This window comes from Notolepis coatsorum (assembly GCF_963971535.1).
Source record: "Notolepis coatsorum genome assembly, chromosome: 4".
In the NCBI taxonomy this organism is placed as follows: domain Eukaryota; kingdom Metazoa; phylum Chordata; class Actinopteri; order Aulopiformes; family Paralepididae; genus Notolepis; species Notolepis coatsorum.
In genome coordinates, this window is record NC_140168.1 from 17719464 (window position 1) to 17732992 (window position 13529).

The window sequence follows — 13529 nt, forward strand, 5'->3', positions numbered from 1 at the left end:
AACGGACACACTGTAGATGAGTAAATAAGAAAGTAAGCCTGAAACCGACACACTGTAGATGAGTAAATACGAAAGTAAGCCTGAAACCGACACACTGTAGATGAGTAAATAAGAAAGTAAGCCTGAAACCGACACACTGTAGATGAGTAAATAAGAAAGTATAAGCCTGAAACGGACACATTGTAGATGAGTAAATACGAAAGTAAGCCTGAAACCGACACACTGTAGATGAGTAAATAAGAAAGTATAAGCCTGAAACGGACACATTGTAGATGAGTAAATACGAAAGTAAGCCTGAAACCGACACACTGTAGATGAGTAAATAAGAAAGTATAAGCCTGAAACGGACACATTGTAGATGAGTAAATACGAAAGTAAGCCTGAAACCGACACATTGTAGATGAGTAAATAAGAAAGTAAGCCTGAAACCGACACACTGTAGATGAGTAAATAAGAAAGTAAGCCTGAAACCGACACACTGTAGATGAGTAAATAGGAAAGTAAGCCTGAAACCGACGCACTGTAGATGAGTAAATAAGAAAGTAAGCCTGAAACCGACACATTGTAGATGAGTAAATAAGAAAGTAAGCCTGAAACCGACACACTGTAGATGAGTAAATAAGAAAGTAAGCCTGAAACCGACACACTGTAGATGAGTAAATAAGAAAGTAAGCCTGAAACCGACACACTGTAGATGAGTAAATAAGAAAGTAAGCCTGAAACCGACACATTGTAGATGAGTAAATAAGAAAGTAAGCCTGAAACCGACACACTGTAGATGAGTAAATAAGAAAGTAAGCCTGAAACTGACACATTGTAGATGAGTAAATAAGAAAGTAAGCCTGAAACTTGACACATTGTAGATGAGTAAATAAGAAAGTAAGCCTGAAACCGACACACTGTAGATGAGTAAATAGGAAAGTAAGCCTGAAACCGACACATTGTAGATGAGTAAATAAGAAAGTAAGCCTGAAACCGACACACTGTAGATGAGTAAATAAGAAAGTAAGCCTGAAACCGACACACTGTAGATGAGTAAATAAGAAAGTAAGCCTGAAACGGACACATTGTAGATGAGTAAATAAGAAAGTAAGCCTGAAACCGACACATTGTAGATGAGTAAATAAGAAAGTAAGCCTGAAACTGACACACTGTAGATGAGTAAATAAGAAAGTAAGCCTGAAACCGACACACTGTAGATGAGTAAATAAGAAAGTATAAGCCTGAAACGGACACATTGTAGATGAGTAAATAAGAAAGTAAGCCTGAAACGGACACACTGTAGATGAGTAAATAAGAAAGTAAGCCTGAAACCGACACACTGTAGATGAGTAAATACGAAAGTAAGCCTGAAACCGACAACACTGTAGATGAGTAAATAAGAAAGTAAGCCTGAAACCGACACACTGTAGATGAGTAAATAAGAAAGTATAAGCCTGAAACGGACACATTGTAGATGAGTAAATACGAAAGTAAGCCTGAAACCGACACACTGTAGATGAGTAAATAAGAAAGTATAAGCCTGAAACGGACACATTGTAGATGAGTAAATACGAAAGTAAGCCTGAAACCGACACACTGTAGATGAGTAAATAAGAAAGTATAAGCCTGAAACGGACACATTGTAGATGAGTAAATACGAAAGTAAGCCTGAAACCGACACATTGTAGATGAGTAAATAAGAAAGTAAGCCTGAAACCGACACACTGTAGATGAGTAAATAAGAAAGTAAGCCTGAAACCGACACACTGTAGATGAGTAAATAGGAAAGTAAGCCTGAAACCGACGCACTGTAGATGAGTAAATAAGAAAGTAAGCCTGAAACCGACACATTGTAGATGAGTAAATAAGAAAGTAAGCCTGAAACCGACACACTGTAGATGAGTAAATAAGAAAGTAAGCCTGAAACCGACACACTGTAGATGAGTAAATAAGAAAGTAAGCCTGAAACCGACACACTGTAGATGAGTAAATAAGAAAGTAAGCCTGAAACCGACACATTGTAGATGAGTAAATAAGAAAGTAAGCCTGAAACCGACACACTGTAGATGAGTAAATAAGAAAGTAAGCCTGAAACTGACACATTGTAGATGAGTAAATGTGACTCGACGTGACCAAACCCGATTTGATTCGCAAGGAGGAGGTGCTCTGAAATGAAGAAAATGTCTTGCTGTTCAGAAAATCCAAAAAATCGAAATCTTGATTTTTTTTTACATATTTGAATTGTCATTAATGTGTTCCCTTATTTGCCCTTATTTCCAAACTTAAATACAACTTGTAAATGAGGTAATTATTGTTATAATAGTTCCACAAATTTTCTCTCAAGTGAGGAGAAAAACTACACGCGCGGGCTGTGCGGCCTGTCCGGGTAGCAAGTACTCGTACTTAAGAGGTGTTAACACACAGACACATTATTTAGCTCTCCTTTCTCAGAGAGAGAATAACAATGTTAATACACTATCTTAATGTTATAAGTTATAAGCAACGTAACGCAGTGTCTAAAAAAAAAAGATAAAAAAAGAGGCCTTGACGCCGTTATAAAACGCGTGTTTTAACTTAATTAAAACCATTAAAACACAGTTAGAATTTTATGAGCGAACGAATTTTCGTTAGGGTGCATTTTTTCCAACCTAATGGCTAAATACATCTAAATAGCTGGGCTGTGTTGGGCTGTGTTGACGTTACAAATGTACAATCGCGCGGCTGCTGGTGCTGCTTGGTGCTTGGTGTGCAGCGCGAGGCAGGGGAGATGAGGCGCGCGTTAACCCTTTCACTGCCACACTACAGAAGCGCTTAGTAACGCTTCGCCTCAAAGCCGTTTCTGGCCGAATTAGTCATCGAATCTTTAATTTGTTTTGATTCTTATTCAGAGGTATTTCGTCGAGATTTCATAATTTGTAATGTGGCAGCGGAAATGTGTAGAAATATGGTAAAAAAAACTATTCGTTTTTTCTCTATGAAAAAAGATTATGCTATTACTGTTAATCCTTTCACTACCACACTACAGAAGGTTAACCTTTCACTACCACACTACAGAAGGTTAACCCTTTCACTACCACACTACTGAAGGTTAACCTTTCACTACCACACTACAGAAGGTTAACCTTTCACTACCACACTACAGAAGGTTAACCCTTTCACTGCCACACTACAGAAGCGCTTAGTAACGCTTCGCCTCAAAGCCGTTTCTGGCCGAATTAGTCATCGAATCTTTAATTTTTTTTGGATTCTTATTCAGAGGTATTTCGTCGAGATTTCATAATTTGTAATGTGGCAGCGGAAATGTGTAGAAATATGGTAAAAAAAACTATCTGTTTTTTCTCGATAAAAAGATTATGCTATTACTGTTAATCCTTTCACTACCACACTACAGAAGGTTAACCTTTCACTACCACACTACAGAAGGTTAACCTTTCACTACCACACTACATAAGGTTAACCCTTTCACTACCACACTACAGAAGGTTAACCTTTCACTACCACACTACAGAAGGTTAACCCTTTTACTACCACACTACAGAAGGTTAACCTTTCACTACCACACTACAGAAGGTTAACCTTTCACTACCACACTACAGAAGGTTAACCCTTTCACTACCACACTACAGAAGGTTAACCTTTCACTACCACACTACAGAAGGTTAACCTTTCACTACCACACTCAGTGGTGCAGTCGTGGTCACACGCGGTTACACGCCGTGTTACCAGATCACTGAGGCAGAAGTACGCGCGATCGCGCACGGATGTGTACGCGCGTGTACGCGCACACAAAAATGCGCTGTATCCATTCGTTGTGACTAAGTACCCGGCCACCGTTTTACATAACAAAAAGCGCAGGTAGACTAAGTGTCTGGGTGTTGGCTATCTGAATGCATCTCCCCCTTCATTCTGTGTGACACAGGCAGTGGATGTGAATACTAATGTGGCTCGGAATTCGTGATGGGGGTCTACCTGCTTATGATATTGAATCAAGCGTCTGTGCTGCGCGCCAGCTTTCCACGCGCACATTCACACAAATAGAGAGCAAGAAGAGCTTGTATGATAGAAAGATTGCACTTGCGTATATGCGCTTGTGTGTGTGCGTGCGTGTGTGTGTGTGTGTGTGTGTATAAATCAGTTCTGTGCGCATGCACGTACCCGCGCGCGCGCGCACGTGGCGTGGCGTGTTACCAGTTCCCATATTACGACTGCACCACTGACCACACTACAGAAGGTTAACCTTTCACTACCACACTACAGAAGGTTAACCCTTTCACTACCACACTACATAAGGTTAACCTTTCACTACCACACTACAGAAGGTTAACCCTTTCACTACCACACTACAGAAGGTTAACCTTTCACTACCACACTACAGAAGGTTAACCTTTCACTACCACACTGCAGAAGGTTAACCCTTTCACTACCACACTACAGAAGGTTAACCTTTCACTACCACACTACATAAGGTTAACCCTTTCACTACCACACTACAGAAGGTTAACCTTTCACTACCACACTACAGAAGGTTAACCCTTTCACTACCACACTACTGAAGGTTAACCTTTCACTACCACACTACAGAAGGTTAACCTTTCACTACCACACTAATTTTTTAATAAACTATCATGACTTTTCCTTTTTCCTCTGGGTGTTGTGTTTGCAGTCACCAGACTCATTGTAATAACAAAGGGCCTCAGACTGGAAAGCTGCCAGGTGTTAATTGCCCTAGAGAGAGGGGGGCCATGGATTACAATGAATTCTGGGTAGTGTTGTAGTTGTTTCACTATTGTCACCGAATAGCCTGCTCGTCTCTTGAAGGCTATTATCTCTGAATACGTTTTGTGATATCACCATGAATCATAGGAAGTAGCTTGCAAAGTATCCCACCAAAATGTTCAAGTGATGGCTTATTTTGAAGGTATGAATCTGTACTTTCATAATATGTAAAAAAAAAAAAAAAAAAAAATGATGATCCCTCAACATGACCCTGAAGTCCATACCTGGGCACAAATAAGAAAGTAAGCCTGAAACCGACACACTGTAGATGAGTAAATAAGAAAGTAAGCCTGAAACCGACACACTGTAGATGAGTAAATAAGAAAGTAAGAGGGGAGCTCCAGTAGCTCACCGCGTACCTCGAACGCTATTTCGGCGTCGGGGACAACCGTGCGCGTCAAGGATCTGGGGTACTGAGTTCGAATCCCGGACTCTGCGTATTTTCTCAGAGTGTCTTTCCCCCCGTTCTATACCCCATTCAACCTGTTTCTGTCGGTCATGCTTGACCAGAAAAAGCGATAAACGCTAAAAGAACCAGCCGACTGGTCAAAGTTTAAAAAAAAAATAAGAAAGTAAGCCTGAAACGGACACATTGTAGATGAGTAAATAAGAAAGTAAGCCTGAAACTGACACATTGTAGATGAGTAAATACGAAAGTAAGCCTGAAACGAACACACTGTAGATGAGTAAATAAGAAAGTAAGCCTGAAACTGACACATTGTAGATGAGTAAATAAGAAAGTAAGCCTGAAACTGACACATTGTAGATGAGTAAATAAGAAAGTAAGCCTGAAACTGACACATTGTAGATGAGTAAATAAGAAAGTAAGCCTGAAACCGACACATTGTAGATGAGTAAATAAGAAAGTAAGCCTGAAACCGACACATTGTAGATGATTAAATAAGAAAGGTAGAGGGGGACAGTAACACTAGTGTCTCCAGGACAGTAACACTAGTGTCTCCAGGAGGACAGTAACACTAGAGAACACAGGAATCTGTACTTTACAGATTGTTGATTAAAGGGTATCTCACACCTGTCCCTATGGAGCCGCTCCGCTACATAATGAAAGTGAATCCCTGTCCTTGTGTGTCCTTGTGTTGTCCAGCCCTGCGGGAGACGGATCACATGACCAGGGTGGAGATGTTCCACTGCTCTGCCTGTCAAGTCTACGTCTCCATGGCGACCGCCTCCGTGCAGACCCACCTCACCTCTCCGGACCACCTCCACAACAAGAAGGTACAGGCCAGAATACTGATACTGGTGTCGGATACCAGGCCAGAATACTGATACTGGTGTCGGATACCAGGCCAGAATACTGATACTGGTGTCGGATACCAGGCCAGAATACTGATACTGGTGTCTGATACCAGGCCAGAATACTGATACTGGTGTCGGATACCAGGCCAGAATACTGATACTGGTGTCGGATACCAGGCCAGAATACTGATACTGGTGTCGGATACCAGGCCAGAATACTGATACTGGTGTCGGATACCAGGCCACAATACTGATACTGGTGTCAGATACCAGGCCACAATACTGATACTGGTGTCTGATACCAGGCCACAATACTGATACTGGTGTCTGATACCAGGCCAGAATACTGATACTGGTGTCTGATACCAGGCCAGAATACTGATACTGGTGTCGGATACCAGGCCACAATACTGATACTGGTGTCTGATACCAGGCCAGAATACTGATACTGGTGTCTGATACCAGGCCAGAATACTGATACTGGTGTCTGATACCAGGCCAGAATACTGATACTGGTGTCTGATACCAGGCCAGAAAAGGTATCAATATCTGAGAATTTCCCCAATACTAAAATCTGATGCTAACAAAGATGTAACATGCTGGAAATCATCAAAGCAAAGTAACTTGATTTGCTGAATTCTTAACACATAGAGACAAAGCGCAAATAGGTCCCACCCACAGATGGGTCTCTACTGTTCAGTTAAACTGATGGTCTAAGTCTCTACTGTTCAGTTAAACTGATGGTCTAAGTCTCTACTGTTCAGTTAAACTGATGGTTTAAGTCTCTACTGTTCAGTTAAACTGATGGTCTAAGTCTGTACTGTTCAATTAAACTGATGGTCTAAGTCTGTACTGTTCAGTTAAAGCGATACATTTACTAAGCGATTAGTACTTGGTAAAGTTTACTCTTAAATCTGTGCCTCTCTAGTAGCACTGACGGCTGTTACTGACAGCTAAATTATAATAATTATTATAATTATAATAATACACTTTATTTGTATAGCACCTTTCATACAACAATTGCATCCCAAAGTGCTTCACAGCAGTAAAATAGACATACAATTTACATAAAATAGACAGAATAAAAGCAATACAGAGAATAGGAAAAAGAGTAAAAGCAATACAATACAAATATGGACTCACAGTTCATCATAAAACCTGTTTAAAACCTGAGTCTTCCTGTTAGATGATCATAAAACACGTTAGTTTAAAACCTGAGTTTTCCTGTTAGATGATCATCATAAAACACGTTAGTTTAAAACCTGAGTCTTCCTGTTAGATGACCATAAAACACTTTAGTTTAAAACCTGAGTCTTCCTGTTAGATGACCATAAAACACTTTAGTTTAAAACCTGAGTCTTCCCGTTACTACCGTTAGATTATCATAAAACACTTGTTTAAAATCATAAAACACTTGAAGTTACTTGATTTCTTTTGTCCATTTTGATTGATTATCCTGTCATTGATTTAGTTTCATTGTATATTACCATGCTTTTGGTGGGGGGTCATTAACCTCTTAACAGGCACCCAGAAAAGTGGAATCTTTTTTACTTGAACTTGAGCACTGCATACTTTTTTTGCAAAGCTTAGCTTTATACTTTATACTTATAGCACGAGTCTGGTCTCTTTTCAAAGTCAACATTCTGAAGTTACTAATGCAAAAAAGGAAAATCACTTTTAGTGCTAATGAAATAGAGTAACAGAGATCTGAACTTAACTTGAACTTGTGTACTCACATTTTTCTGTAGTGGTTGCAATATCCCCCCCCCCCCCCAAAAATAAAATAGGTATAAGCTGGAAAACACAGCGGATCCATAGCCGGAATTTGTATGTAGTACAGGTCCAAATTTGATAAAAATCCGTTCAGAAATGGGTCTTTGAGAGAGAAATCCGGGTAAACTGTGAAAAAAAAAAAAAGCTCTCCAAAATCCATTTCCTCATCCACGGCCGTTCATTCTGAAGTGTGATTCACCTCTGGTTTTTGCTTGTCAACTTTCACCTAGATCCCTTATTCGCATTTCATTGGAAAGGTAAACTCTTCTGCTTTAAAGTGGATACTAAGTTATTTGTCCTCTAGATCACAGAAGGTGTATCTAAATGGCAGCCTGTCCAGTAGCAGAGGTCTAGAGTGTGGCGTGCTTCAAGGAAGTTGCCTAGGACCTTTGCTCTTCTCTGTATTTACTAATGACCTATCTTGGGCTACCAAATGTGCTACAACAGTTCTTTATGCAGATGATTCAACATTGTATTACGCGGCACCATCATGCAATGTACTTAATGAAGTTTTGAGTAGAGAACTTAAAGTTGTGCATGACTGGGTAGTATGTAATAGACTTGTCCTTAATATCTCCAAGACTAAATGTATTGTGCTGGGAACAAGGCACAGGTTATCTACAAATCCAAAGCTTCATTTAAACTTGTGTAATTCAGCAGTTCAACAAGTTGAAAGTACTAAACTCCTTGGAGTGATGCTGGATTGCACTCTGTCTTGGTCTCAGCATATTAATTATATTGTTTTAAAAATGGGAAGAGCAATTGGTATTTCCAGGAAATGTGCTTCTTTTGTTGCCCGTCCCCTTTTATGTCGGATAGTGCAAAGTTTAGTTTTATGTCATCTTGACTATTGCTCTGCGATGTGGTCATCTGCTGCCAGTGGTGACCTCAGGAAGCTCCAGGTGGTCCAGAACAGGGCAGCACGGTTGGTACTGGGCTGCTCACTAAGGTCTAATGTGAGCCGTATGCATGCCCGCCTCTCTTGGCTTAACGTTGAAAATAGATTGTCTTTTAATATACTTGTGCTGTTCAAGTTGGTCATGAGCAGTAAAACTCCTGTTTTTATACATAATCAGATTGTTTTTAGTTATACTGTGCACAAGCATTACACTAGAGGTTCCAGTAGTGGGCAGCTTGAATTGCCAGGTCCTAGAACCAGCGCTTTGGGGAGATCTTTTATTTTTAGAGCATTAACTCTGTGGAATGGCCTGCCTCGGAACCTCTGCTGCATTTACAGTAGATTCACTTTTAAAAAGAATCTTAAATTGTTTTTAACACTGTAAAGTATTTTTTTGTTTTTGTTTTACACTAATGTAATTTTAGCTATATTAATTGTTACAGTAGGTTCATTATGCATTGTGTGTACTGACTTTTAATAATTTTGTTTTTTGCAATAGTGATTGTTTTTGTGTGTGGACCCCAGGAAGACTAGCTGGTTGCTATCGCACCAGCTAATGGGGATCCCTAATAAAATCAAATCAAAAATCAAATCATTGGCTACAACGCTGACCAATCATTTTCGTCATCAGCGGATCATTGGCAGTTCTGGAGTGTCGGGAGTCCGGGGTGGTCATCTTTACGCGTCGCGTAAAAAGACAATCGCCTGACATATCGCCATGTAACTCGAGAACCGAGGCACGGATTTGGTCGAGTGAGGTGGCGTTCGAACGGCAACAAATAGATCTTTCGAACTGTCATTTATATGTTCGCGAAAAAATGCTGCCGCTAGACGCTCGCAAAGTGCCGTGACACGTCGGCCCAAATACCGGCCGTTGCGTGTTAAGAGGGACATCTATTTTATCCACTGTATGGTCTATGACAGTGATATTTGTAAACATGACCAACTCTCCCAAAGTAAAGAGACCAGAGAATTAACACTCAGACCTGTGACATCATCAACCTACATTAGAAACGTTGTGGTGTTGCTTTCCTTTTAAATGAAGTGGTAAATATTGGTAGAATGGGGTTTGCTTAAATACCCCTCAGGACCTCAGAGTAACCAAGTCATCGCTGCGCCTCCCCACGCTTCCTATCAGTTCATTCAGAGTTGTCTGTGTCTCTGTGTCCGTCTCTCTCTCTGGTGTAGGGGTTTGCACTGAGGCAGAGGCGTGCCTGTCTGAACAAAGCAGACGCCATGATGGAAGACCTGCATCATCAGTTCAAACAGTTCCTTGGGGTGAGAGCAGTGAATAGTGAAACTGTCGTGTTCTGCAGCCATAATACACGTCAAAGCGTTGACGGAAATCATATTTATTTTGTTGTTTTCGTTTTTTTACTACAATAAACAAATTGTAGTAAACAAGCAATTTATACAATTAACTAATATATTATGACTAAATGTAAAGGATTCTCTCTTTCAGGGCGACGACCCATTTGAGTAATTGAGGTCGTCATGAAAACCTTGAACAAGTTCTTCAACTCTTCAAACCTTCAACTCTCAAACACCTACTGAACATTTACCAACACGACTCCATGGACGGCAGTCATCTGTGTTGCTGATTAAACCCAGAAGAGATCAGTCCAGTGGACAAACTTGAAGTGGAAAATACAAACCATTCTTTGTTGTCAAACAGGGCTGTGCGTTGTCTACTATGAGAATACTATACAGCTATGAATGGACTGAAATGGGACAAATTAGAATGGAATTCTATTATGAACGATCAAATGTACATGTTGCCACATCAAAGCAGGTATAAAACACATACAATTAGCACATTTGTAGTCTTGTATTTGCTGTTATGGGATATATACTATTATGGGATATACCAATAGGAAACTGCATTGTGCTTTGTAATGAATTGGGTCGCATATTATTGCAGACACATCTTTCCAAAATCACTGAATCTATTTTATACTCTATTATTCACATTCGACTGGCAGTTTGGTAGCATAGCAACCGTAGTCCCATTGTCATGTACTAAACAATGGTTGCTATGTTACAGGCAGCCATGCTGGAAGACTGAGAACGAAGGCCTCTATTGCACACAGAATATTGCAACTGACTCAACAGCTTTTTCACAAGGATGTGTGACACGAGTCCTTGTGTCATTCTTCATTGTGATGTCACTAAGTGTGTGATGTCATTGAGTGCACACTGAGCATTTTGTCATTTTGTAGATAACTAATATAAAAGGTTGAAAACGTGTGTATAAAGCATTCTTTTTTTATTCTCTAGACACATTGTGGTAAAGATTTTGTTAACATTTTCAAAATGGCTGCCGAAGGCAGGTGTGGTTTGTGGGGCTCCACACCTATCCTTTTTTTTTTTTAAATGTTCTCTAGTTTAACAGTATTAGCTGAAGTCTTTCAACAAAAATGTTTAAACTCAAATAAAGATGGGATTCCGAAGCGAGATTCAACCAATGGGTGTATGGTTTTATAACATCTTGCCAAAAGGACTACAGTTGCGAAAACTGGCACAGTTACAGACATGTTTATTAATGTGTACTGTGCTTTTTTAAATGAACTGCTAAACTGCTCATTTGAAACACTGTACCTACCTGGGTCTCCCCACACTGTACCTACCTGGGCCTCCCCACACTGTCACCTACCTGGGCCTCCCCACACTGTCACCTCCCCACACTGTGTCACCTACCTGGCCCTCCCCACACTGTCACCTACCTGGGCCTCCCCACACTGTGTCACCTACCTGGGCCTCCCCACACTGTCACCTACCTGGGCCTCTCCACACTGTGTCACCTACCTGGGCCTCCCCACACTGTGTCACCTACCTGGGCCTCCCCACACTGTGTCACCTACCTGGGCCTCCCCACACTGTGTCACCTACCTGGGCCTCCCCACACTGTCACCTACCTGGGCCTCCCCACACTGTCACCTACCTGGGCCTCCCCACACTGTCACCTACCTGGGCCTCCCCACACTGTGTCACCTACCTGGGCCTCCCCACACTCACCTACCTGGGCCTCCCCACACTGTCACCTACCTGGGCCTCCCCACACACTGTCACCTACCTGGGCCTCCCCACACTGTGTCACCTACCTGGGCCTCCCCACACTGTGTCACCTACCTGGGCCTCCCCACACTGTCACCCCCCACACTGTGTCACCTACCTGGGCCTCCCCACACTGTGTCACCTACCTGGGCCTCCCCACACTGTGTCACCTACCTGGGCCTCCCCACACTGTGTCACCTACCTGGGCCTCCCCACACTGTGTCACCTACCTGGGCCTCCCCACACTGTGTCACCTACCTGGGCCTCCCCACACTGTGTCACCTACCTGGGCCTCCCCACACTGTCACCTACCTGGGCCTCCCCACACGGTGTCACCTACCTGGGCCTCCCCACACTGTCGCCTACCTGGGCCTCCCCACACTGTGTCACCTACCTGGCCCTCCCCACTCTGTCACCTACCTGGGCCTCCCTACACTGTCACCTACCTGGGCCTCCCCACTCTGTGTCACCTACCTGGGCCTCCCCACACTCTGTCACCTACCTGGGCCTCCCCACATGGTGTCACCTACCTGGGCCTCCCCATACGGTGTCACCTACCTGGGCCTCCCCACACTGTGTCACCTACCTGGGCCTCCCCACATGGTGTCACCTACCTGGGCCTCCCCACACTGTGTCGCCTACCTGGCCCTCCCCACTCTGTCACCTACCTGGGCCTCCCCACTCTGTCACCTACCTGGGCCTCCCCACACTGTCACCTACCTGGGCCTCCCCACACTGTCACCTACCTGGGCCTCCCCACTCTGTCACCTACCTGGCCCTCCCCACACTGTGTCACCTACCTGGCCCTCCCCACACTGTGTCACCTACCTGGGCCTCCCCACACTGTGTCACCTACCTGGGCCTCCCCACACTGTCACCTACCTGGGCCTCCCCACACTGTGTCACCTACCTGGGCCTCCCCACTCTGTCACCTACCTGGGCCTCCCCACACGGTGTCACCTACCTGGGCCTCCCCACTCTGTCACCTACCTGGCCCTCCCCACACTGTGTCACCTACCTGGGCCTCCCCACTCTGTCACCTACCTGGCCCTCCCCACTCTGTGTCACCTACCTGGCCCTCCCCACTCTGTCACCTACCTGGGCCTCCCCACACTGTGTCACCTACCTGGGCCTCCCCACACTGTGTCACCTACCTGGGCCTCCCCACACGGTGTCACCTACCTGGCCCTCCCCACTCTGTCACCTACCTGGGCCTCCCCACACTGTGTCACCTACCTGGGCCTCCCCACACTGTGTCACCTACCTGGGCCTCCCCACACTGTCACCTACCTGGGCCTCCCCACACACTGTCACCTACCTGGGCCTCCCCACACAGTGTCACCTACCTGGCCCTCCCCACACTGTGTCGCCTACCTGGGCCTCCCCACACGGTGTCACCTACCTGGGCCTCCCCACACTGTGTCACCTACCTGGGCCTCCCCACACTGTCACCTACCTGGGCCTCCCCACACACTGTCACCTACCTGGCCCTCCCCACTCTGTCACCTACCTGGGCCTCCCCACACTCTGTCACCTACCTGGGCCTCCCCACACGGTGTCACCTACCTGGGCCTCCCCACACTGTGTCACCTACCTGGGCCTCCCCACACTGTGTCGCCTACCTGGCCCTCCCCACACTGTCACCTACCTGGGCCTCCCCACACACTGTCACCTACCTGGGCCTCCCCACACTGTGTCACCTACCTGGGCCTCCCCACACTGTCACCTACCTGGCCCTCCCCACACTATGTCACCTACCTGGGCCTCCCCACACTGTGTCACCTACCTG

The 13529-nt window shown here is 44.1% G+C and overlaps 1 protein-coding gene across 1 annotated transcript in view; it reads left to right on the top strand.

Annotated features, from left to right (window-relative positions):
• LOC311227809 (uncharacterized protein) overlaps positions 1-11084 on the top strand; it is a 37239-nt gene extending 26155 nt beyond the window's left edge. The window contains exons 10-12 of the mRNA XM_084313645.1: positions 5864-5994; positions 9875-9964; positions 10149-11084. Coding sequence (XP_084169771.1) covers positions 5864-5994; positions 9875-9964; positions 10149-10169 — 242 coding nt within the window. The 3' untranslated portion in view covers positions 10170-11084. The remainder of the gene's footprint in view (positions 1-5863; positions 5995-9874; positions 9965-10148) is intronic.
• Positions 11085-13529: the final 2445 nt, after the last annotated feature.